The sequence below is a fragment of the Vipera ursinii genome (assembly GCF_947247035.1).
Source record: "Vipera ursinii genome assembly, chromosome: 1".
NCBI classification, from domain to species: domain Eukaryota; kingdom Metazoa; phylum Chordata; class Lepidosauria; order Squamata; family Viperidae; genus Vipera; species Vipera ursinii.
Genome location: NC_139512.1, coordinates 72,245,338 through 72,272,964, shown reverse-complemented (window position 1 = coordinate 72,272,964; position 27,627 = coordinate 72,245,338). Strand labels below are relative to the sequence as shown.

General features: G+C 40.0%; 1 protein-coding gene across 1 annotated transcript in view; it reads left to right on the top strand.

The window, feature by feature from the left end:
• The window catches only part of RAD51B (RAD51 paralog B), a 370,273-nt gene extending 342,990 nt beyond the window's left edge, over positions 1–27,283 (top strand). The window contains exon 11 of the mRNA XM_083348506.1: positions 26,906–27,283. Coding sequence (XP_083204632.1) covers positions 26,906–27,033 — 128 coding nt within the window. The 3' untranslated portion in view covers positions 27,034–27,283. The remainder of the gene's footprint in view (positions 1–26,905) is intronic.
• The last annotated feature ends 344 nt before the right edge of the window (positions 27,284–27,627 follow it).

Sequence of the window (27,627 nt, the reverse complement as noted above, 5' to 3'; positions counted from 1 at the left end):
GCGGAACCGACCAGGTGGTTCCGCCCCCAGGCACCTAATGGACCATGATCGGTTCCAGATGGTGCTTGGGTTCCAGATGGCGCTTGGGTCTGTTCCTATCTCCTCACTGACAGCTCGGCCGACGCCTTAGTGGATGCCTGGGAAAGGGCTGCCACTGAGGCAGTCGACCGTGTTGTCCCCTTGCGACCCCTAACCCGACGCAGATCCCGGTGGGCTCCATGGTTTTCTTTGGAGCTCCGGGAGATGAAACGTCGGAGACAGAGTCTAGAGTGCTGTTGGAGATCCAGCTGATCTGAGCCTGACCGATTGCGACTAAGAGCCTTTACAAGGTCTTATCTCGCTGCAATGAGGACGGCGAAGTCTAATTACTTCACTACCCTCATCGCGTCCGCAGATAATCGCCCAGCCGCCCTGTTTCGGGTTACTCGCTCCCTCCTTCATCGGGAGGAGAGGGAGGATCCCTTGCAGGGACAGGCCAAGGAGTTCAGTCGTCATCTTGCGGATAAAATTGCTCAGATTCGGGCCGGCTTGGACTCTGACTGGACAGAATCTGACAGGGAAGATTCGAGTGGTCTTGAAAGTGTTATCTGGACTGAGTTCGATCCTATGACCCCCCCGATGAGGTGGACAGGATCATGAGGAGGCTGAGCTCTACCACCTGTTTATTGGACCCGTGCCCCTCCTGGCTGGTTTATGCAGCCCGGGAGAAGACATGACGCTGGTTCCAGGCAGTAATAACTGCTTCTTTGAGCAAGGGTATTTTCCCTTCTGCCTTGAAAGAGGCAGTGGTGAGGCCACTCCTCAAGAAGCCCACCCTGGACTTGGAGATTTTAAATAACTATCGTCCTGTCTCCAACCTTTGCTTTTTGGTGAAGGTTGTTGAGAGTGTGGTAGCGCATCAGCTTCCTCTGTTCCTGGAGGAAACTGATTATCTCAACCCGTACCAATCGGGTTTCAGACCTGGACATAGCACAGAGACGGCATTGGTCGCACTGGTGAATGATCTCTGGCGGGCTCGGGACAGGGGTTGTTCCTCTATCCTAGTCCTATTAGACCTCTCAGCAGCTTTTGATACCATCGACCATGGTATCCTACTGCAGCGTCTCAGGGGGCTGGGAGTGGGAAGCACCGTTTTACAGTGGTTCTCCTCCTACCTCCTGGGCCGCTCGCAGTCGGTGTTGACGGGAAGACAGAGGTCCACCCCAAAATCTCTCATTTGTGGAGTCCCTCAGGGGTCGGTCCTCTCTCCCCTCCTGTTCAACATCTACATGAAGCCGCTGGGTGAGCTCATTCGTGGTTTTGTGGTGGGGTATCACCAGTACGCTGATGATACCCAACTTTTTCTTTCCACCCCGACCCAACCCAATGATGCCCTCACTGTGATGTCCCGTTGCCTGGAGGCGGTCCGGGTTTGGACGGGGAGAAACAGGCTTCGTCTCAATCCTGACAAGACTGAGTGGCTGTTCATACCGGCATCTTGGGCTGACCAGCCTTCTCCATCATTAACAATAGGGGATGAGGTATTACCCCCCATTGATAGGGCTCGCAACTTGGGAGTCCTCCTGGATTCACGGCTCAGTTTGGAAGATCATATAGGAGCCGTGACCAGGGGGGCTTTTGCCCAGATTCACCTGGTGCGCCAGTTGCGTCCCTATCTGGACCGTGATGCTCTACGTACAGTCACTCATGCGCTCGTGACCTCCCGGTTAGACTACTGCAATGCCCTCTACATGGGGCTGCCCTTGAGGACCACCCGAAGGCTTCAACTGGTGCAGAATTCAGCCGTGCGAGTTTTGATGGGAGCTTCCCGATACTCCCGTGTAACACCTCTTCTCCGTGAGTTGCATTGGCTTCCAGTTGCCCTCCGGGTGAGATTCAAGGTGCTGGTAATGACCTATAAAGCCCTAAATGGCTTGGGTCCAGACTATCTAAGGGAACACCTGATGCCGGCATCATCTTCCCATCGTCCTGTGCGCCCCCACAGGGAGGGCCTTCTCAGGGTACCGCTGGTTAATGAATGCCGGCGAGTTATTCCCAGGGGAAAGGCGTTCTCTGTGGGTGCGCCTGCCCTATGGAACCAACTACCCACAGAACTTAGGACTGCCCCCAACCTTCGCTAATTTCGCCAGGACCTGAAAACTTGGCTCTTCGATCTGTTTGGTCCAGACTGTGGGGTTGTTAATTTAACTGGGTTTTAGATTTACTCTTGGGGCTTGAATTTAATTTAATTGTTTTATTTTGTTTTTAATTTTTTGTATTCATGGTTTTAACTGCCCTGTAAACCGCCCTGAGTCCTACAGGAATAGGGCGGTATACAAATCCAATAAAATAAAATAAATAAATAAATATTTTATCATGTTTTGTAGCAAATTGGATGAAACCTGATTGGTCTATTGGAATCAATTATAAAAAGTTTATTACAAGAGTTCTTTGAAAAGAAAGAAAAGCAGTATACAATTGTATAGATAGGGCATAGATATCTACTTAAAATGACTGTACTAGAATTTAGAATGGGGGCAATAAGGGACAAAAATAATATGAAAGCAAAACATGGTCACTTATGTTTTAAATTTGGATTACCTTCTATAGCTAGCAGCTTGCTCACATTTTTCTTAACATCAGTACAGCACAACAATCCTATGCTTGAAAATCTGTAGCCATTCCTTGCAAATTTGCTGTAGTGTAATACTGTACAGTAGAGTAAAATGTGAATATAATAGGTTGTTTCCTCCAGCATTCTTTCACGGAGAAATCATACATAGTAAAAGTAGTTCTAATATTGCAATACAATACACTCAGAGAACTAAATAAAAGCAATCTCTAAACTGCTTTATTTTTCTGTGTTTGTTTTGTATGTATGTACACACACATACACACATGTTGGGGGACTATAGAATAGATTGCCACATGGCATAAAATCCCACATCAGAAATGACAAAGTGTACATTACTGTTGGATTTTAATCCAAGTGGCCAGGCCACCTATGAAGAATCCTTACAAGCCCGTTTTGGAACAGATGTCAGTCACTGGCTTTTATAACCCTCACTATTCTGCCCAACGAGGTATTAGTGAAAGGAAATGTCCTGTTTGGGTGGCTGCATAAATAACAGATGAATCAATGCAGTTTACTTTTTGTAATAACAAGGCTCTGCATACTTCATAAGTAGTGAGGTTTACATTTGTATGTAAATTAGTGGTGACGCCATGTGCTTTTCTTAATTTGCACACATCTTGCCTCTCTGATACGAAATGATTCTAAGCCACAGTTTACAAGCAAATGCAAATTATAGCTTTTAGAACCAATGAGGTTCTGTAACAGCTTTATATACAATTATACTGAAATACTATGAAAGATTGTTTATGTGTGTAGAGCAATGTGATTTGTTTTTTAAAATTTCCACATGTATAAGTGGCACTAAAAGTCTTGTGCCTAGTAAGCCAGGCTTCTCCAAATAGGTGCTCTCCTGATTAGGTGAGGATTATGGAAGTTGTAATCCAATACATCTGGAAGGCAGTAGGTTAAGGAAAGCTGTTTGCAGGCTCTGCTGTCATCAACTGCAGGATAATTTTCTATCTTGTACATCCCAAGTTTTCATCATATTGGATGAAAACTTTTTTTCATTTTGGTGTTTAAGACTTTGGTGTTTAAGATTTCAGCCATTTGCCTGAAATGGTATAGGGTTTCCTGCCTGAGCAGGGGGTTGGACTAGATGACCTCCAAGGTATCTTCCTCCTCCTCCTCCTCATTATTATTATTATTATTATTATTATTATTATTATTATTATTATTATTATTATTATTATTATTATTATTCTGTGAGCCTTTTGCCAGGTTTTTCTTTTATTCCTATGTTTTACTTAGACTTTTTGTACTGTGCTTTAAAAGGTATTGACTAAATGGAGGCCAGGATCTTAAAGTTTATTTTAGGCATACAGAAGTTAGGTTTAGTCAGTCCAGTAGGAAATTTTATTCTTGTTCCATTACATAGCAGACCATTTCCCAATGCCATATTGGAAGCTCCTTCAGATGAAAAAATGGCCCAACATATGAACTGGTGGGCTGCGTTTAAGAAATTAGTATCCCAGATATCATTGGCCACAAGAGACCATTCATGCATTGTTTTGGATATTGGCTAGAACAATTTCATTTCTGGATTCTGAAGGTGTGAGGCAGGCAGTCTAGTGAAGATCCATTTGTATCAGACAGCATGGATTCTTCCCTGAACACATTTGCTTGTGCCATGTCACAATATAAAGATCAGCTCCTTGTGCCAGACAGTTCTTTGATTCTCATCTCATATTGATTGACAGGTGGGGGGTTTTTTGCACTAAATGTCTATTGTTTTTACTCCATTGTTTTGCTTATTGGCTTCTTTGGGAACCTACACTTGGAGAACTTGGAAGTATATATTATCTTTGTCTTTAGAATTATTGTTTTTGTAAAGAACTAACTTGGCCTACCAGTTGATGTTTGGTTGGTTGGTTGGTTTTATAATTGATGACAAACAGTAATTAAAGATTTAAAATGACCTAGTGGATCAGACCAAAGGTTCCCTCAGCCAGCACCCTGATTCTCTTAACAACCAAGTACTCTAGAGTCTACTTGCAATAGTAATCTCAACTCATGTGCGTCATCAAAATTGTTTGTGTATAGTTTGCAGCTTAGCAGTTTACAATTCCATATTTATGTGATATTTCCCAGATACATTGTCTGTTTATAAATCTTGGATCTTTCTGGAGCAACTAGCTTGTGCTTACCCTTAATTGTATAACAGCAAGTTAAAAATTTGTGGCAGCACTTAGACATTTAAAATAGTAGAATCACAGAATTGAAAGGGACTGTTTTAATGATCAAATCATCTCTGCTCAGTGTAAGGAATCCAAATTAAAGCATCTCCAATTGATGACTGTCCAGCCTCTTGTCTGTATCAGCTGAAGGAAGGTTGATCAGCCCATTGGAAACTGGTTCCACTGTGAAATAGCTCTTATTCTTAGCAACTTTTTTGTAACACCTTTGTAACTTAAATCTATATTACTTTGTAATAGCAAAGAATGGGTACTGGTATCTGGTGACAATATAGAAAGTATCTATCTGCAACTTCTCAGCTATTTGAAAAGTGTTAAATATTCCCAATTCCCCCAGTTTCTTTTCATAAATCTGTTCTAGTCCTGTGATGATTTTCATTTCCCATCTCAGAATATGTCACAGTTTGTCTGAAGTTTTCTTTTAAAGTATGATGCCTAAAATATCTGTGCTGGGGTCTGAAGTAGAAATAATTACTTCCCATGAACTTCCCAGCCAATGCCCACTCACATTGCATTTGCCATTTTTGCAACCATATAATAACTGCCACCACATATTCAGTTTTCAATATATTCAGTATATTAGTATACTGTGTTTCCCCCAAAATAAGACCCAGCCGGAAAATAAGCCCTAATATGATTTTTCAGGATGCCTGTAATATAAGCCCCACCCCCAAAATAAGCCCTAGTTAAGATTGTAAGCCAGATAGGTACATTTATTACTGTATTTCCCCAAATATAACTCCTAATGGGAAAATAAGCCCTAATGCGCCTGTTGGCGCGAAAATTAATATAAGACCTGGTCTTATTTTTGAGATATACAATCAAATTAGAATATGTTAAATATTAAACAAAATAGCAAATCTGGTCAGCAATAGCAAACTATATCATATATCCACCAAGGGGCTCCCACTGCCCTATCTTGAAGCCTAGGAAGAGACAGGGCTTTAACGCCCTCTAGAACAGGGCTTTTCAACTGGTGGTACGCGTACCACCAGTGGTACATTGGCACGTGGCAGGTGGTACGCGGCCCAGCCCAGCCTAGCCAAGTGTAGCGGGGGAGGGAATGAGCCAAAGCAGCACAGTACAGGACTTGCTGTGAGAGAGTCCTCGGGAGCTGCAGGGCTGCTGGGCCGAGGCAAAGACCCCGGGATCGGCATTTCCGGCTATCCAAAAGCGAAAGGAGGAGGAGGGGGGCAGCGATAAGAAGGGATATAAAAGGAGGCAGTTTTGGCAGAAAAGGGAGAGAAAAAAAAGACACATTCTTGGGAGGAGGAAGAGTCTGCTGGAGCTGCACCGAAGAGAAAAGAAGGAGGAGGAAAAGGGACGAGAGAAGAGAGGGTAAAAAACAGGCTGGCAGCCGATCTACAACTTTGTGGTAGCCATCCATGCCAGCCGCGCACACAGGTGGCAACGACAAACAGGCAAGAAACGCAGCTGGGAAAGGGTCGCCCTCCGGGAGGAATAAAGAAAGGCAACATCCCCTGAAGGAGACCAGCAAATGGTCCTCGCCCACTTGACACACCCGTGTACTCCGGGGGGAGGGGATGCCGCAAGTGGCATGAGAATACATTACTCCTGTTTTCAAAAATGTATCTATTTTGTCCAATATTATGTGGTCTGCAGATATGATAAGTGTTCTCTCCACTTCTTCATTCAGATAATTAAGAAGCATGTTGAAGATACAGAAATTAGGGCTGAAACTTGTAGCGTCCCTCTTGACACAAATGTGATGTGGAAATACTGATAAACACACTTTGAGTATGAAAGCCGCTGATATATTCACTGAACAGCATTGCTATCCAATCCATATCTTAGTAGTGGTCATCAGAATATAATTTGGTACTTTGTAAAATATTTTCTGAAATCAAAATATAATTTATCTAGAACATCTCCCCAAGGAAAGACATTATGTTGGCCAAAAATACGTTAAGCTTAATCTGTCAAGACTTGTTCCTAACAATTCCATGTGTGTTTGTTTTCAAAGGGATTAGATATATCTCTTAGAATTTTTCCACATATTGATGCTGGGCTATTCTTCTGATCCATATTCATGGATCTTCTCCCTCTTTTACAAAGAGGAGCAGCATCTGCCCTCCTCTGTTCATCTTATAACTAATCAGTTCACCAGGCCATTAGCAATACCGTAGGATATAAATCATTTGCTCCTGGAGATTTAAACTTGTCCCAGATAAGTACAGTATGTATTTTTGACCATATTTCTGTCCATCTCAAATTTCCATTTTGCATTTTCTTGCTTAAGGATCCTGCTTGTTTTTAAGATTTTCCATTGGTGTTGTTTTTTTGCTGCAGTCAAAATGCTTGTTTTGTAAAGTACATTTTAATATAATAAACTTGAAATAAGATTTTTTTCTTGATACTACAACTGTGTATGAAGATTTTGAAAACATGCCTTAACAGTTGATATCTATCATCCAGTTGATAAGTTCCCTATTAAAATATGTTTTTGTAGAATGTCTGAAAATAAAAGAGACTGGAAGAATGTTGTCTAGAAATGCAAGAAGTGACCATTTATTTCTTGGCAAAAACACTAATTGTATTGATTAGCTGAAGACAACAGTTATAGTGGGGAGGTGGACAAATGAACAAGTGCCAAAATCTTGAAGTCAACAGTACCTTATTCTACTCCAGCTCAGAGTAAAACATTCAAATCACAATGGTTTCCACATTTCTGGTTTTTTACTATCTTTAATTATATTTTTTAGCCATTAGCATCTACTGTATTTTCCCCAAAATAAGACCCGGTCTTTTTTTTCCCTCCACAAGAGGCACTAGGTCTTATTTACGGGGAGTGTCTTTTCCACAGTCTCACCTTGCACCGTCAACCCCGCCTAACTGGCCCACTTCTTCTGCGGCCGAAGAAAATGCCTCTACAGCTGAGAATGGAGCTCCGGATTGACGTGTGCGGTGCCCCCCCCAGCCTCCATTTCTCCAGAAAGGCCTATGCAGCGGAGAACTGAGCTATGGATTGAATCTGTAGCTCAGTTCTCAGCTGCAGAGGCCTTTCCGGAAGGCCTCTGATGGCGAAATGCAGTCCAGGGGGCAATGCAGAAGGAGTGGACTGGCGAGGCAGGTGTTGATTCATGGGAGGCCTGGCTACAACGGTAAGCAGGTACAGGGCGTGTGGGACAGCTCCACCACCTCATCCCCGGCCTAGCTTGATTTTTAGGAATGCACCTCGCCCCAAAACTAGGGCTTATTTGGGGGGTAGGGCTTATATTAGGCCCACCCCCAAAAATCAAACTAGAGCGGGTTTTAATAGAGGTTTTCTATTAGTTCACTGGCACTGGCTTAATCTTTTGAGTTTTGAACACTTAGTATCTTAAAGTAATGCTTTTTCTATCATCTCTCCATCTAGCACCAACATTCAGGAAATGAATAAAAATAACAACAACAATAATAATAATATAGCATAAGAAAACTTTGTATAACAAAGCAATACAGATGGTGTATTCTTACTTTTCCATAACTAATGACTTACAAATATATTGTGCCCACAGTTCCCAAAATTCAGAGCACTTCCAATTCTGGTATATTCTCCACTCATAGCCCAAACAAGAAAAGCTCCACCATGTCTTAGATTTAGGGTGTGAATGTTTTAAGTGCTTTTATATAAAGACTAGACAACCCACGATCTGTTGGGTCATTTTTTCAGAGATATTTCCTTACCAGATTCTTCAGTGCCTTCAATAATGATCCAATTTCCTTCACTAGAAAAGTTGGGATACATTCAGAGATGCATCTGCCTTGGAGATAGCACATGTTGAACTATACAGCACAGTCAAGTATCACCACAGGAAATGTTTTATAGCATTTTGTATTATGTCATGAACTTTTTTATGATAAATGCTACATCTTAAATTGTTTTATAAAATTGGCCAAATTTCAATTCTATGGGAGTCATAGGTCCCAGATTTTGGATGCATTCTGTAAGTGGACCCATTTGATTGTTATCATTTGATGCACCATTTCACACACTTGGAAGCATGATGGCTCAGCGATTAAAGATGCTGAGCTTCTCTGCTGGAAAGCTGACGGCTCGGGTTTGAGACCCAAGTGCCATACAACAGGGTGAACTCCTGTTACCCATCCCAGCTCCTGCCCACCTAGCAATTCGAAAGCATGCAAATGTGAGTAGATAAATAGGTACCACTTTGTTGGAAAGGTAACAGCACTCTATGCACTTCAGCATATAGTCATGCTGGCCACATGACCAAAGAAATGTTGGCTCCCTCAGCTAAGAAACAGAGATGAGCACCACCCCCTGAAGTCAGACATGACTGGACAGGGAAAACCTTTACCTTTTTACCCAATTAAAAGTTATGGGAATAAGAGTTTTAGTAGTATATAGATCATGCCATTTTGTTTTGCTCCTCATTTGCCTAAAATTTTGAAATTTTTTTAGAGTCTGTCATCAGTTTTAAGCATTTCAGCCTTCAATAATAATAATAACAACAACAACAATAATAATAATAAAAAAGTTGGAAGGGACCTTCAAGGACAGTTTTGAAGTTGGTTCCACAGATAAAATTCTGAAGTTTCATCATGTTGAATTTTGAGACTTCTGCAAGTCCTGGGATTCCCAGCCAGACCTTTGCTAGAATATGATTTCTAGTAAATAAATCAAGCCAAGAGGGAATAAGTTTTTCTCCTCCTACTCCAATACATTCTTCTCATCTCAAATCCCATGCTTTCCTGGCCATCAAGTGCATCTCTGACAATACCTTGGGTCAGATGCAAGAGCAGACACACAAAAGCAAGGTCTGTAAAGAGTTAATTCAACTTCAGGAAAAATGAGGAGGAACATAATTTCTGTGTCTTAATAAAATACAGGTGTTTTTACTGCAGGACCAAAAAATCCAATTTGGGACTGCAGCAAGCATGTATAAACAAGAACAGAGTGCTATGGAAAAATGTGCTATTGAATAATGAGAAAGCAGTTTGGAAAAGCAGAAGTGGGCTGTATTAAGGGTTTATGAGGAATGTAGCAGTCTCTGGCTGAGGTTTACCTTAAAGTTCACAGGTGGGGGGAAACACATAAATCTTACATGAACTGTTCCTCTGACAACATGAAATTAACAAGAACTAAGTCTTGATGTTTCTTTCGCTATATTTCTCTTTCTCCCTAGCTTTTATCTTTAATTTAATATGGGTATGTGTGTGTGCATTAAGGGTTAGTCTTACTTAGAGTGTGGCAAGTTCTTAAAGAGATGGAAGTACCAGACCATCTTATTTGTCTCTTGAGAAATCTATATGCGGGTCAAGAAGCAACAGTGAGAACTGGACACGGAACCACTGATTGGTTCAAAATTGGGAAAGGAGTCCGGCAAGGCTGTATACTGTCACCCTGCCTATTTAACTTATATGCAGAGCACATCATGAGAAAGGCAGGGCTAGATGAATCAAAAGTTGGAATTAAGATTGCCGGAAGAAATATCAACAACCTAAGATATGCAGATGATACCACTCTAATGGCAGAAAGTGAAGAAGAACTAAAGAGCCTCTTGTTGCGAGTGAAGAAGGAGAGTGCAAAACTTGGGTTGAAACTTAACATTAAGAAAACCAAGATCATGGCATCTGGTCCTCTCAATTCCTGGCAAATAGATGGGGAAGAAACGGAGGTAGTGACAGATTTTATTTTCCTGGGCTCCAAGATCACTGCAGATGGGGACTGTAGCCAAGAAATTAAAAGACGTTTGCTCCTCGGGAGGAAAGCCATGGCAAATCTAGACAGCACACTAAAAAGCAGAGACATCACCCTGTCAACAAAAGTGCGTATAGTCAAGGCTATGGTCTTCCCAGTTGCAATGTATGGCAGTGAAAGTTGGACCATAAGAAAGGCTGAGCACCAAAGAATTGAGGCCTTTGAACTCTGGTGCTGGAGAAGACTCCTGCGAGTCCCTTGGACTGCAAGGCGATCAAACCGGTCAGTCTTAGAGGAGATCAACCCTGATTGCTCTTTAGAAGGCCAGATCCTGAAGCTAAAACTCAAATACTTTGGCCACCTAACGAGAAAGAAGGACTCACTGGAGAAGAGCCTAATGCTGGGAAAGATCGAGGGCAATAGAAGAAGGGGATGACAGAGAATGAGGTGGCTGGATGGAGTCACTGAAGCAGTAGGTGTGAGCTTAAATGTACTCCAGAAGATGGTAGAGGACAGGAAGGCCTGGAGGAACGTTGTCCATAGGGTCGCAATGGGTCGGACACGACTTCGCAGCTAACAACAACAACTTACTTAGAGTAGACCCATTGAAATCAGTGGGATTTAAGCTACTCATTTCCACTGACTTGCAGAAGACTGTTTAGGACTCAGCCCGTAAATAATTGCTCTGTCACATAAGAGAAGCATGCACATGACATCTATCACTCAGCTCCCAAAAGTAAAAAGTTGCCCACATATTCTGTTTCCTCTGTTTCAGAGAAGATGGTACCGATCATGCTGATAAAAGTCTTAACATGAATATACTGTATAGGAAGATATGACACGCCTTTTCCACTTTTCCCAAGCCAGATTTAAAAGAATTTTTGGGGACGTGCTTTGTAAGGTTTTAGGCTTGCTCTTGCCCCAGGGAAATTGGAAAATGGACCACAAATTCCATATTTTTAATACCACAGGTTAAAACTTTTTTGTAGCCTGCCAAAGATCAGGGGGAACTAAGGAGTAATAATTTTCAGCTTTTCTAAATAGCAAGAAGGATCGTGGACTGAACCACATGCAGAGGCATGACAAAATTGGACTACAGGTAGTCCTCGACTTACAGCAGCTCATTTAGTGACCATTCAAAGTTACAATGGCATTGGAAAAAGTGACTTATGACCATTTTTTCATACAACCGTTGCAGCATCCCCATGGTCACATGATCAAAATTCAAATGCTTGGCAAGTGGTTCACATTTATAACGGTTGCAGCATCCTGGAGTCATATGATCAGCTTTTGCGACCTTCTGACAAGCAAAGACAGTGGGAAATCCAGATTCACTTAACAACCATATTACTAACTTATTTATTACTAACAAATAAAATGATTCATTTAACAACTGTGGCAAGAAAAGTCGTCAAATGGGGCAAAACTCATTTTACAAATTTTTCACTTAGCAACATAAATTTTGAGCTCAATTGTGGTCGTAAGTCGAGGATGACCTGTATTGTTCTTTCTAGGGTTTCAGCCTCTTGTCTTCTCTTTTTAGGCTGTTGTAAATCTGTCTTAAAGTTATACTTAGTTGCTTATCTGAAGTGTATCTGTGCCCCTGATATTGCTCATGGCTCTGACTGCATTCTACTTAATCATTCAGACTGCAATAGCCTGTTTTGTACAGCTGTGATAGTTTATATAACAACTTCCTTTAAAAAAAGTTTATTTCACAATGGATTGTTGTACTTATTAAATAAAAGTTACAGTTGAGATGCATTGAGTAATATTTGGTATCTGTAGAAACAACAAGGAAAGGAATGGGAAAAAAATTAATGCTTTTGATTAGTCATTTATTTATTTACTTCAAGAGTAGGGTGTTTCATTTCTGAAGATTGAATTATTACAAATAATAACATAAAAGTTCAGATGTTAAAAAGGTAATAACATAAACAATGGCAAGGTCCAGTTATGTCATATATTTGGGCAGCAGAATTTTGCAGAATTTCCGTCTGCAAATGGCTCTCTAAAGAACTTTGTTTTTTTTCATGGCTCTTCAAAACTAATAGGAGGGGGCAGTCTGAGTATGTGAAGGAGACTGTTTCTGAGGCTGGAGCCAATCACTGGGAGGATGGAATCCCTGAAATTTGTCCGGGTGACCCCCCTCCCTCTGCCACTATGTGTGTCTATAAAATAGCAATAACAGAGTCTGCAGCACAGACACAATCTTTATCCACCCCAAAATACCCTTTCTAAAGGGAAAACAAAAACAAAAATGAACAGCAAAGACAAGTATCAGAAAACAGGGATCTTGGGGTGTACATTCCATGCCAAGCTTAATATGATTGATTGAAAACTAGCCACAAGGTTAAGCATTATAGGATTCTATGCCCAACATAGACACGAGGGATCGTGTTCAGGGAGGCCAGGTTTGGACATGTCTGTTTCCTTAATAATGAAAAAAGAAGCTGTACTTGTTTCAGTTGTGAAGAAAATTCTTATTAAAACCTTGATTATTTGGACTTCTGTTACCTTCATTCTGTTACCTTCATTCAAACATCATCCTCAATCAACAAAGTCTATTGTTTCCAGAGCAAAGCAAAGTAGCCCAGCTAACAATTTACACTTTTTGCATCAGTTTCCATCATTTGCATATCCACACAATTGTTGTTTTTACATCATTTATATCAGGGCTTTTCAACCAGTGGTACGGGTATCACCTGTGGTACATTGCCACCTGGCAGGTGGTACGCGACCATCCTAGAAAAGTAGCAGGGGAGGGGAATGAGCTGAACCGCACAAGCCTGAGTGAGAGATGGCTGGAACTGCAGGGCTGTCAGGGCTCAGTGAAAGCGCCAGGATTAGCGCCAGGCTCCAGCTGGAGCTCGGCGCTGATCCTGGAGCTAAAAGTGCCGATCAGCTGGAATGTTGCAGCATCTCCAGGGTCTTGTGATTTATATTAGATGCTTGGAGACTGATTCACATTTATGACGGTCACTGTGTCCCAGGGTCATGTGAAGTGACCAAAACCTGCTGCAACCACCCAGCAAGCAGGGGGAATAAAAACCTAACACACCCCCACCCCACCCCCACCTCCAATCCTCAACAGAAATGCTCACAACTATGAAAACCTCGGACAGGAGGAAGAGCGCCGCTAGGCAGGCAGGCAGGCAGGTGTCTTGCTCGGCTGTGGCTTGGGGGGAACTTTTTTCAGTGCCATTGTAACTTCAAACAGTCACTAAGCAAACTGTTGTAAATCGAGGACTACCTGTACTTCATCACTTTTTTTTTTGGGTCATCAAGTTTTTGACACCTTGCTAGGTGACTGGTGGTACTTGGATGTTGCCATATCCTAAAAGTGGGTGAAAAGGTTGAAAAGCCCTGATTTATATTATCACTTGCATGACATAAATTTTGCAAATGTGGTAAATTATATCATTAATTTAAATCTGAATTTAACAGACAAATTTAATCCTCCCTAAAAATTTGTTAAGTGTTTACTATGTTTGTGCCCTGTACAGCACATAAAGTAGAACATGCTTTCTAGGGGTTAAAGAATAAAAGGTTTTTTTTTTTCTGTTGCATGTTGGTTTTAATCATAAAATACTAACCTTCATACTTATTTTTAAAAAATAAATAATAGAACAAACACAAGTAAACACCACTGTATATGCTTCAAAATATTACTTTTATTTACTGGATCTGACATTGTATATAACTTTTGTATTATCATGTGGCACAATATTTACCTTTATAACAGCATACATTTTAGTAGTTATATATAACTCTGTGTGTGCGTGCACGTGTCCACGTGCGCATACACAATATATTGCACAATTTGAACAGATGGAATTCTGACCAAGTCTTTTGACTTACAGCGGGCTGAGAACAGCTACAGATTAGCGCAAGATAATCTTTCAGCCACAAAACTGCAGGAAAAGGAATGAATGGTTTGAAATTACACAAAATTGCTTTTCTTTTCTTTGGAAGAATTGCAGGAGACTGCATAAACATTTAATTAAAGATTGCTTGCAATACTAACCCATGCTATCTGAATACTGATCCACGATATAATGGTACTTCCATAACACCAGAAGGCAATAGTCACTCAAAAAGAAGACAACCGGATCCCAGAAGGAACCTGGTAAATACAAACCCATTTTTGTTTAGAAAAGAAAAGCGTAGCAAAGGAAGAACACATTTCCTAGTATATAGAACTCAGAGGTCACAAGGTCAGAGGCACTAGGCAACTCAGGCATATCTTCCATTCTTTCCATAGCTGGGCCTGCTCTGAAACAGGCAGTGATTTAAAGAGTAGTTTTCTTAGACTTATCCATTGCATTCAGAATCCTATTGAAAGCATGGAAATAAACGAATGAACCCAGTGTGCAAACACCATGTGAGATTTGCAAACAGACTGAGTTATTTTGGTTATTGTTTTTGTGTTCAAAAGGTTCTTGGTTAACTTATATCGAAAGCAGTTACAAGCAAGCCCTTGTCAAAGAGCCTTGGTGTAGCAGTGGGCTAATGCCTCCTTAAGTAACACCAGCTGCCTGCAATTAGTGCAGGTTCGCATCCCACCAGGCTCAAGGTTGACTCAGCCTTCCATCCTTCCGAGGTAGGTAAAATGAGGACCCAGATTGTTGGGGGCAATAAGCTGACTTTGTAATAATGCCGCTGGGGTGTGTGTGAAAGCCCTAATAAGCAGGCATATAAATAGAATGAAGGCTACTGCTAAGCTTGTAAGCCGCCCTGAGTCTTCGGAGAAGGGCAGGATATAAATGGAATTAAAATAAAAAATAAAAAATAAAAATAAATTTCAAATAATAAAATACTTAAATGAGAACCAGTGTAAGGAAAGAGGACCAATCTCAGCCCCCCCTGTAGAATGTAGGATTGAAATCAGGCATTATGCTGATTTCCAGGGTTTCCAGCAATGTGATTGTACCGGATTCAAACATAGCTTTACTTCCCAAACCACTGGGGAGGGGGGAGAGAAAACATTCAGAACTTGAGAGATGTCAGTTTCTGAGAATACAGGACAATATGTGGACAGAAAAGGAAGCAGATGATGATGCAAGGGAAAACAGACAGACTTCCTTTCTTTTGAAAGGAAATTTACTAGTTACTTCCTACGGCTTCTAGGCCACAGTGGGAAAACCTAGAGGAAAACTGGAATGGAGAAAATGGCTATTTTTGAAGACTGTTTCAGCTGCATATTTCTACCCATCTAATCAAGTCATCTAGATGGGCATGCTCCATCTATGGGACCTAGGAAGCATATCTTCTCGGTACCCTGTTGGATGTCCACCAGAAATTTGTACAGTTCTCACCCTTTGACCTTTCTTACATTGCTTAAGATGTGTTTGTTCCGAATATTTGTAGATCAGGGTTGAAATGTGGGGTCCTTGATGCTCTCTGAGCTTGGTTGGATTTTTGCAAATGTTTCATTACCAAACTAGGTAATATCTTCAATGCTACTAGAGAGAGCAAATCCCTCTCCCTACCAGTACTGATGATGTTACCTAGTTTGGTCTGCAAAAAAACAACTAAGCTCAGAGGGCACCAAGGACCCCACATCTCGTTATTCTCCCAGGTCCTGACTTAGAATGGGTTCAAGCAACATTGGATGGTATTGGATGTTAACTATCTTCTTTTTTTTCTCTCTCTTTATGTATTTTTTTTAAATTTTTATCAGTAAAGAACCCCAAGTTGCTATGGAATCAGGTAGTCTCAAAATTAAAATAATAAATAAATATCCCTACAGCTAAAAGATGTGAATTTGAGCATTCCTTTCAGGATTTATGATTTGTCAGGATAAAACATTTAAAAGGTATGTAGAAGCATATAGCAGACGTCCTTGCTCTTACATGTAGAGGATAGTTTGAAAGCTAAAAATGTATCTACATCCAACTTGTACTTCACTTCCAGTGGTGGCAAAGCAGTTAGGCTGCATTGTTGGAATACAATTTAAAGATTTCCATTAGTACAAAATGCACCTACTTGAAGTCTAACCTCACTGTGGTTTGGCACAATGTATCTATTTGAACTTGGTTGTCTAGATAACATTAATACTTAACTTTTGAATTTGGTTCTGTGTAGATTAATTCTGAAGAATTTTGAAGAAGCTGTTCTCATATCAACCAACTAAAGTTTTAGATCCTTCTTCTATGGCCTTATTCTTACTGTCTCCATATTATTTAATAGGGAAATGCTTTCTTGGTGGCTTTTACAAGCAGGCCACAAATGCACAAGCAATTCACCATAGGAAAGCCTTTCAGAACATAAAAGCGACATAACTCTAGCTTTACCAGTTTTTCCTGAGTTTTTCTGTAAACTAGCCAAATAAACTTTACTGTCACATAGAAGATTTTCCATGTCCAATTTCAAGCTAATTGGGCAAATAATTCTTGATTTTATGAGGACAAGGATGATTGCTGTTATTTATATCCTGCCTTTCAAGACAGAAACCTTGCCAAAGCAGCTTAAAAGTAACAACAATCGGAAAAACAAAATTAAAATATAAAAATATCGGGGGGGGGTGTCCCCATTAGCAATAAAACTTCTGTAAGGAGGAGAGAAAGCCCAACTGGGTCTGATTTTATGCCTTGCTCTTTCCAAAGGTGTCTAGGTTAAGATGCCTCAAGCAATGGACCCTTTGCTGCAACTCCATGCTTCAGTGTACATTAGAGTTACCAGCTGCTTTGATGTGTTACTTTGAGCTCTAATTTAAAAAAAAAACATTCCAAAAGAAAAACAAAGTACAGCCTCAGTTTTACCTCAGAGATGGCTTTCTAGTTTCCTCCTTTTACAAATGATTTTTGTAAAAAAAAAATGTGCAGCTTAGAAGAACTGTATGCCAAGAGTACATTTTCCTGGCTTTTGATATATATATTTTTAATGCTCGGTAGAATGGTATTAGAGACGCGGTGGCTCAGTGGGTTAGGACGCTGAGCTTGTTGATCAGATGGTCGGCAGTTTGGCTGCTCGAATCCCGAGTGCCACGTAAAAGAGTGAGCGCCTGTTACTTGTCCCAGCTTCTGCCAACCTAGCAGTTCAAAAGCACGTAAAAATGCAAGTAGAAAAATAGGGACCACTACGGTGGGAAGGTAACAGCGTTCCGTGCACCTTTGGCGTCTAGTCATGCCGGCCACATGACCACAGAGACGTCCTTGGACAAGCGCTGGCTCTTCGGCTTTGAAACAGAGATGAGCACCGGCCCCTAGAGTTGGAAACGACTAGCACGCATGTGTGGGGGAACCTTTACCTTTACCTTTTAGAATGGTATTAGGTTGCTTAGAGACTATTTCTGGCACTTGAAGATGTTTCTTATTCATTCATCCTTATTGAAATGGATACTGCTTACTTTTCCTACTTGCAAGCTGCTTAACCTAAGATTCCCTCAGCCTGCTCAGCATTGCTGAGGATTTACTCAGGCTGATGGAGTTTGTGGCCTTCAGAACTGTGTTTCTTCAAGCCTGATAGAGATAAGGAAGAGGAGTGGGTGGAGAGCAACTCCTGCCAGTGCCCAAGGGTAGGTAGAGGAAAGCCCAAACATTCTTTTAGAGCATTCAGACCTCTGCTATTTCCTGCTTTGCTCTCATAGTCCTTCACCTGCTTTTATTTAACCGTTTCTCCCATTTATTTCTCTCTAGAAATCTGTGCCTGATGTATTTGCCCTCTCAGACTTCTAAAATGGAAATTATCTGCTATCCCTTCATTTGTTACAGGATACAGGATCCGTTTTCAAGACACATTATTTTTAAAAAGCCATTAAAGTTCATGGACTTAGTAAACATCAGTCAAACAAGGATTTCTTGGGAAAGTCAGGGTATCCTGGTATCTCTTGGCTTAGACTTCAGAAATATTTGGTTACTTTTGGGTTTTGTCATGGTCATAGAAATATTTTCTCGCTTCTCTGCCCCCACACTGGTTCCCCCTTCAAGAACTGAACAGTTCCCAGCTTGCTCTTTTTATAAATGTGTGTCATGCACTTTCTTTATTTCTTTCCGGTGGTTGTTTCACATTTTGCAGATAGTCAGTGGAATAATGAATTGAAAATTTGACAGGAAAAGCTGGAGGGAGATAACAAGGACCACAACCAATCCGTTGAAACAGAACAAGCCTGGCTGGGGCATGGGGTGGGGAACAAAATCTGCCAGATTCTAGTGCACTTACACCAGCCCTTTTCAACTGGCACCTTCCTCATGTAAGGATTTCAATTCCCATCAACCCCATCAACCTGATGGATAAAGACATTATAACCAAACACGCTATAACTTGAAGTCACCAGGTTGGGGCAAAATTTGAACAAATATAGTTTAACTATAGTTTAGTTATAGTTTATAGTTTTATTTAATTTATATACCGCCCTTCTCCTTGGTGGGGACTCAGGGCGGTTCACAGGGCATATATAAAAAAGACAATACAAAAATTAAAAAAAGATTAAACCCATGCCCAGTTAAAAACAGTGAACAAATCTAAAACAACTATTAAAACCCATCCCCGTCAGGCCAGACCAGCTATTTCAAATAGGTGGGTCTTCAGGTCACGACGGAAAGTTCGGAGGTCCGGTGCCATCCGGAGCTCCACCGGCAGTTGGTTCCATAATGCCGGAGCGCCCACAGAGAAGGCCCTCCCACTATGGGGTAAGATAGCATGCTTAACTAGGAATAGTTCTAATATTAAGCAAATTAAACACTGTTAGAAATGGGGTGGGGGAAAATGAGTGTAGAGCTATCATATTTAGATTACAAAACTCCAGATGAACACTAGATGGCAGCAAAGAGAAAGAAAACATTAACTCTCACGATTCTTTGATGTTTTGCAGCCCTAATGGAGTGGTGTTGGAAGAGAGAATTACAGCTACACAGACTTATAAGGAGGTCCTAGCCTCCTAAACTGGACATATTAATCAGTTTAGCTATTTCTATATAAGGAATGGGGGGGAGAGATCTGTTTTGACTTGCCTTGGAAAAGCTTTAAGACAACAATCTTAAACACGTTTTTGTAAGGAATAAGTGCCATTGAACTTGCTCAAATTTCCTTCTAAGTAAACATAGTGAGGAATGTGTTGCAAAGAAGGCGGAACTACACAGAATCATTAAAGCTTTTTCCATCTTATCATGAAGCAATTCTGATAACTGAGCAATTCTCTTTCTGATGTTTTGTTCCTGCATTTCTGTACAGAGCCAGGTTTAGTACAGATAATGATAATCCTCATTCTAACAGGTATTAGAGAAAACGTGTTCCAACTGTATTCTACAGAGCTTAAACCTTGCCAAACCCTTGGGTTTTCTGCAAGTATGTTCAAGATAAGCTAAACCATGAGCACACAGAATTCACCGTGAGCAGATAAAATATTTCAAAACAATTTGCAACATGGTGCAAAAATATTGGTGAATCAGAAGGGGTTCCTTTCCTTTGTCCCCCTGTGCTGCTGTGATCTGAAACTGTTTTCAAAATAAACAGCCATAGGGATACTTTTCAATGTTTGAAGCAAGTCCCAGGGCAATTGGTTTCCCACACCAAGAAAGAAAACATGTTAAAATATCTAGAATGGACTAGCATCTTGTGTTGAGTTCTATGTCCCTTCAGTTTTACATAAATAACCTAACCAGAGATGTTGAACTTTTCTTAATTTGATCTGTTTTCCAAAATAACCCGGCACTGTAGTCATCTGTAAGTAATATTTGTCCAAGGTTGCAAAGTTTAGCACTCAAGTGATTGAATATCCTTTAGAGCAAGGGTCCCCAACTCCCAGTCCGTGGACCGGCACTGGTCCACAGTCTACCAGGAACTGGTCCGTGCAAGTAAGCAAAGCCCCATCCATGCACATGCAGAACCACGAAACCACGCCTCCCCCACCCGGTCCACAGAAAAACTGTTCTCCACAGAACCAGTCCATGGTGCCCAAAAGGTTGGAGCATTGAGTATTGTGACTCTCTGCATTATTGCTCATATTGTTGTGCAATCTAACATATTCTTTTTCTGCTTTGTGGTGTTTTCACATTTAACGAGGTACACGCTTCTTATGCTATATATCACAGTCTCACATGTGAGCCAAGACATAAGGAAATAAAAAACTGTTTAAACATATCCTCTAGCATTAATAGCAAAGGCATTTCTATCAAATAAAATACTGGTATGTTTTCACAGGTAATAATTTTCAGATAAAAGAAAAAATCTGACAGATATTTATATGGTCTTTATACAAGTGGCAGATCAGTGTGGGGAAGGGAGAAGACTTAAAAACAACTCTGCCTTGAAGCGTGTGACGATCATTTTTCCATGGCCAAAATGCTCCACCAAAGCTTCTACTATTGTCCATACTGGAAATTTAGAGATTAGTTACAGTATCTAGTTCTTTCCTTGGGCAATATGGACAGGTGAGATCACTTAATGCAGGTAGCCATTAGTGAGATCAATTGCAGTCCATGTGGTGGCTCTATGGCTACTAGAAGTCATGTAGTTGTGCAAGATAAAATACCTGATTATCTTATGCTTGGCGGCATGACAGTTTCTACTATATTCAGGGAGGGCGAGTGAGAGGAAAAAATAAATCAATCTGGAAAGCACAAAGTTTTATAGAGGGGAAAAAAAAGAAATTTAAAGGACACCGGATCTTGTTTACAATATTAAATCATGACAACTGATAGGTCAAGCAGTCTTGTATTCTATTTCTGTCTCTTTCTGGCCTAATCGGCACAGAAGTCACTTAATGTACAATGATTTGTACATTGCTATTTTAAAAATAATATGACCTAAAGAGCCTATCACTTAGTTGGAAGAAGAGACCTTAATACCATATGCTCCATGTCCTTCAAAGCCAGATGTGTTCCACATTCTTTCCTTTAGACTCAGTTATTTTAGACAAGTCATAATTTTAAACTTTTGTTTTTAAATGATTTCAGTATTTATTGCTGCAATTGTATGCAATTTCCTGTTATTACAAATTGCAAAAGAGATTACAATCAAATAAATAACATACAAACAACATTTTAAAATAAATGAAAATAAAATCAGGTATAAAATAACAAGTTCACTTTTAAAAAGAGAGGAAGAGAAGAATACCAGCTGTGTCTTTTGGACCAAGCACAAGGACAGTCTCATACTGAGCATATGACAGTTGCCTAAAAATGAGGTTCCCAGTGTATGAATCATGGGAGCTAAGATGTTTCCTTCTAGAAAGCTGATATTGGTAGTCTTAACCAGAGAGTTACTTGGACCTCCAGTGACAATGACTCTATGAGCATTCTCAAATTTCTTCCCTGTCCTCATGGAGACAATACAGACTTCTTCAAAACAGGCAAACTCTCCAATATCCATTCGTGGAAACCACCTACCCATCTTGTCAGGATCTAGGTTTTTTAATCAACCCTGTCTACTCCATCATGGCATCCAGGCAGTGGTTCAGAACATGCATAACCTCACCTCATTCACATGTCAAGAACTTGAGGTGAAAATCATCAGGGTACCTGGAATCTGATAATTGGACAACATAAATGGATTCTCTTTTGCCCTTGTTATAGCTAAAAGACAGATATTGCAACATTGGAAATATAAATCATTTATATAAAGTACAATAGGTTTTTAAAAAGCATGATAATCATATAAGTATATATGCATATGTGTATAGTATACAGTTATTATCATGATTTTGAATAATACTATATGCTGTGTGTTTGAATTATATATATAATTATACAGTGTATAGAATTGTAGCTGTTTATTGTTCTAAGAACATATTACACTTTATTTTTTTCTGCTGTATTGTTTTCACGTACTTTTTTGAACCATTTTTATAATGTATAGTATTTTTGTGTTTTGTTCCTTTTGCTTTTTTCTTTTATTATTTTAAAAGCATTTAAAATTTATGAAAAGGTTAAGTCACCACTAAATATAAATTTCTTTTTATTCTGTTTTCTATCTGATATTTCAGTACTTCCATCTGTTATTTGCGTTTTTTCTCAATAGAATTAGAGCAGAGTTCCCCAGCCTTTTGGGGTTGGCAGCCCAGAGTGGAGGGAAGGGGGAAAGAAGGGATGGTTTTGTGGGGGGTTCAGGTGAGTGGGGCCAGGAATGCTTTCAACGCTCACACAAGTGGGGCTGCAAACACCTGCAACACTCACACAAGTGGAGCCACGAACGTCCACGACGCTTGTGACAACGTTCGTGCGAGTAGGGCCGTGAACGCTTGAGGTGCTCATGGCAGTGCTCACATGTGTGGGGCACATGCAGGCACCGGCCAGCCACTCAGCTGATCCAGTGGCCAATAGGCTGCAGCCCAGTAGTGGGCCATGGCCCACAGATTAGGGACCCCTGAATTAGAGAAAATAACTCTGTGAAGGTATCAGGCAATAAATATCAAGAAAGATAAAACCAGATTTCAGTGTAGTTTTAGTAGTCAAACCATCACTTGCTATCAGTATTAGACTTTTCTCTGTTTAACTCTGTTTAGAATTGGGTGCATGCAGGATGACTGAGTATTGGGCAGATTATCACCATTGGTTGCCTTATTGTTTGAGTGAAAACCTGTACTTTTGCTTCATGACTATACTAAATCCAATACCAATTATACAGGCAAGGAAATTCCCTCATCTTACCCTACAATTCTGATAATGCCATAAATGTTCAAAATAAATTACTGCTACATACAAGAGAATCCTGTGGATTTCAGTAGTGAAACCGAAAAATGTCATTATGCCTCTTGATTTGTAGAAATTATTCTGAAATCGGCAGTGCCAAGCTAGGATCGAAAACTCCAAGCTGGGCAAAGCTGAGGCTAGCTAGCTCTATTGCCTAGATCCCACATGGTTTGCTTAGTTTGAACAAATAGTCTGCTTGAATGCTGAAAAGTCTTATGATATCTCAAATTCCAGTAGACTATGAGATAAACTTTTGATGATGAATAATGAAGTAAATATAGTGGCACACAAAAACTTTCACTAGAATACCTTGGTCACAGTTGAAAACAGCATCAAGAAGTTCTGCGTTTGTAGGATCTGAGAAGGAGGGAAATTCTTGTAACCAAGGAAGGTTACATGATTTGCAGAGCCCATTTTCTTCTCTAATTGCAGCCTTTTTCTTCACAAAGAAGTGTTGAGCTTAGTGTCTTCTAAAGGTTCTCAGTCATCCATGGTTGTCCCAAAGGTGCTTTTCAAAAGGCAACTGGACTTTCTTTGTTTTTTCCTTGAAGAAATTCTCTGTTACGCTCAATCCTCATGAGCTAAACTAGCTTTTGTTCATGACCAAAAGTCTTCACAGAAACAGGTCGTAAGAAGTTTTTCCTATTTCTGATGTATTCTTGACTCACCTTAAGTGTGTTAATTGTTAGAACAAGGTAATTGTTCTGGAAAAGCAGTTTTCCTTACAGGGATCATTAACTGATAACATTAGAGCAGTAATGAAGCTTCCCATATTATTGTTTCCATTATATATGGCTGTGTCCAGTCCAGAATGTAAATCAAATTGTATATCTTATCTAAAGTCAATGGAGTTTGGTTATTCCTTATAAAGTGTAAAACAAAATCACTATACAATGTTCATCCAATCATAATTATCTTGGCTTTATTTTTCATTTTTTAATACTTAAACTCTAAGTGATAGAACAGCTATCTTCCGAATGGAGAAATATGTCAAATATTAAATAATGTTTAAAACTGTAATGATTCTCCTTAAATTTTGAACTATTTTTATAGGAACAATAAAAGTAAAATAGATTTGAGGTAATGATTAGGATGGAAAATTCAGAAAAATCATCTAAAACAGTTATGCAACTATTTCCAGGTTAACATTCACTTTATGATATTTCTCCATCATAATGGTTGCAATACAGATTTTTTATTTATTATTATATTTCTAACCCACTTTGATGTTTGGAGCTTAGATTGGTAGGCAAGGGATTCTCCCTTCTTTTCATCCTAACAATTCTATAAAATAGATTGTGAGACTTTGGGACATTCCCAATTTCTCAGCCCAAATAGTGTGACTATGTTGTCTGGAGAAAGGAGAAAATCATTTTTATGCACAGAAGCCAATTCAATTCAGTATTTATTTATTTAAATCAATATATATGGTTGCCAATCTCATAAATGAGATTCTGGGCAGTAGATAAAGATTAACATTATACATACAATTTCTTTAAAAGAAATGCATTTCCCGAACAAACAAATCCAAAATGACTCCTACAAATCCCGTCGACCAGCAGCGTCGGCTCAATATTCTCATGCTTGGGAAATGGAGAAGGTAGGCTTTCTTTTCCTTCCCTCATTCCTCATGAAGTTTCCAAGCTCCCAAGGATTTAATCATGAGACGCTGGAAAAAGGGAAGTCCCATTGCAGAAATGGAGTTCATCTTGTCTATCTCTGTGTTCAAGTTGGGATCTGAAAGAAAATGGTACTCTCCCTTCCCACCCTCATTACTGGAAGTGCAAGCTGACTCTGTATGTTCCTGGTATTTATTTATATCCCAGCTTTATTATTTTTTATAAACAATTCAAGGCAGAGAGAACACATCTAATCTAATACTCCTTCCTCCTATTTTCCCCACAACAACCCTGTGGGGTGAGCGGACAAAGAATGACTGACTGAAGGTTGCCTACCTGGCTTTCATGACTAGATGCAGGGCTTTTTTTCTCATAGAACGCTCAGAACGGAGTTCCGGCACCTTTTTTGGATGGAACCTTGTAGGGTAGGCAAGGCGGGTTGTATGACATGTGTGAGTTCCGGCACCTTTTTCTTTTACAAAAAAAGCACTGACTAGATGGGACTAGAACTCATGATCTCCTAGTTTCTAGTCTGGTGCCTTAACCACTAGGCCAAACAGGCTCTCAATAAGACTAGAAACATTTTATTATCTATGGTCTGAATGTCTCCCTAAACATCATTCCTGATTCTTGAAAAAGACTTCAGGCTAGACTCTTGATATTTTTCAAATACTGTATCTATTTCATCTTGTATGGAAAATATTGTTTTATTAACAGCAAGCAAGTAAAAATAAATGGGTTTTTTTTGGTTTTTTAAAAAAGGATCACATATTGGTTCCCTGCCTTCTGCTTCCCCATTTTTCCTCTCTCAACTTTCCAGCTGACTTTTTACCCTGCTTCAGCTGGCTAGTTTATAGTCCCTTTACAATCTTCCTCTTCCCTTTAAACTGCAGCTTTACTTGCTTTATTGACAAACTTCAAGGCTTTGTTCCTTAAACAATGGCAGTTGGTTCACCTAGGTACATGTTGCCCTGTAGGGCCCTTTGAAAAAACTTTGCTTGTTCAGTTTGATCAGGTGGAGAAATCCAAAGTGAGTAAGTTTGCTGAGGTCTGTGTCACCCAGCAGTGCAATTATTAACAGCAAACCACGTTCTTTACTTTCAGTTAACTTCGAAACAAGGAAAGGGAATTCATAAACTGAATTTTAGCACAGATACACATAATGTAATAGCCAGTTGTGAATGACTGACAGAATGTACACCAATGATCAAGGAGGTATGACGTGATTTCCTACACGAAGAGAAGATCTGGAAGAGATTGGCCACTATTTATACAATACAATACTGACTAATATTCCAGAAGAGTTTGGTAAAAGATTGCAATATCAGTTTGTTTTAAGCTCTCCTGGCTCTGTCCAAACTCAGTAAATACTTTTGCCTTTAGAAAATCTGTAATGCAGAGATTGGATAGATTAGCAGAGGAGGCTGTTTGCCTATCCTCCTGTATTCTCTAAGGGGTGACATACGTGCAGAATATGCCTAGATTCACCTCTTCAGCAGATACAAATCAGCAGTGTTGCATTAATTTCAACAGAGACATACCAGCCCACACCCACTCAAGGTTGGCTCATGGACAGAGGAATGGCTCAGATCATCGGAGGAGGAGAATTCGTCGATTTCCTTATTCTGGCCCCATTGTTCATAGAATGTACTGAGTGGATTGCTGACAAAGGCAGAACATTTTCCTATTACACTGAGAATGATCCTAACCCAGAATGATTTTTAAAACATCCAAAGGAAGTTGAGAGCCCCCCATCCCCACCCCCCGGAATAAAATGTCTCCTTTTATCATTAAAGTTGAGGTTCTCATTGCTTTGGAGAAGACAGCCAAACAAGATAGGAAAAATGTGAGTCATTTAAAGTCTAGTCAATTTAAATTAGTCTTCCAAACAAATTCCCTGGCGGGTAATCTGTTGCCTAGAACCCTCTGAAATAGTTGATCAGACTGTTGAAAGACGAAGCAGAAGAAAGATAAGGAGCAACTTTTCAAGCAGCCAAACTGGCATTGGAAAACAGACTGTATGCTACTGTGATATATTTTTAAAAACTTGTGTAAAGAATCTAGTATTTACTTGTAGAAATGTACCTAAATAACTGAATAGGGGTTTTGTTCATTAATTCTTAAAAGTATTTCAGGCAGGCACATTGTATTGTTATTGAACTGGTTTTATTTGCTCACAATTTCAGAAATGGATCCAAAGGAGAAGCCCTGTAGCAATTGGGAAGGAATAAACCCAGCACTGCAAGCCATAAAAGTGAGGAAAGATACCTTTCACAATGAAGCTGAAATAGCTTTGTCCAGTTTTACCCTGTAAGTCACATCAGCAGTTACCAGAAGCAACCAGACAAACAGAATACTGAAGAAGAAAAGCTTCATGTTTTTGAACTGATGTCATGATTTTCTTGTTCTAGAGAAGCTTCTACATAGGTTCCTTTCCGTTTTCATTACAACTTCCAGGTTTTTTTCAAGCTTGACTCTGGCATTTGTGATCTTACAGCTTTTCTTTAAATAACATTATCATAAACAAAGTGATCAGGAACATTATCAAATCTTGTTGGTTGATGTCTAATGTCCTTTATTGGTTAAATACAATAAGACTTGTTCAAAGGGTTGTGCTCTCTCTTGCTCACTCTTTCTCTGTCTGTCTGTCTGTCTGTCTCTGTCTTCTTCCCTCCTCCTCTCTCAATTTTAGCTTGATATTTGGGTATGGTCTGGTGAATGCAGTCAAATTTGAAGAGTGTGTGTTTAATATGATATTCAAAGCACACGACAGTCACAGGCATTGCTGCCATTTAACTAACATCTCCAGAATGATCTTAGAGATATTACTTAATATCATGTAATCTTGCTATATCAAAATGAAGCAGCTTAATGAGAGAAAATTATGTACTATGACATCACTTCACCA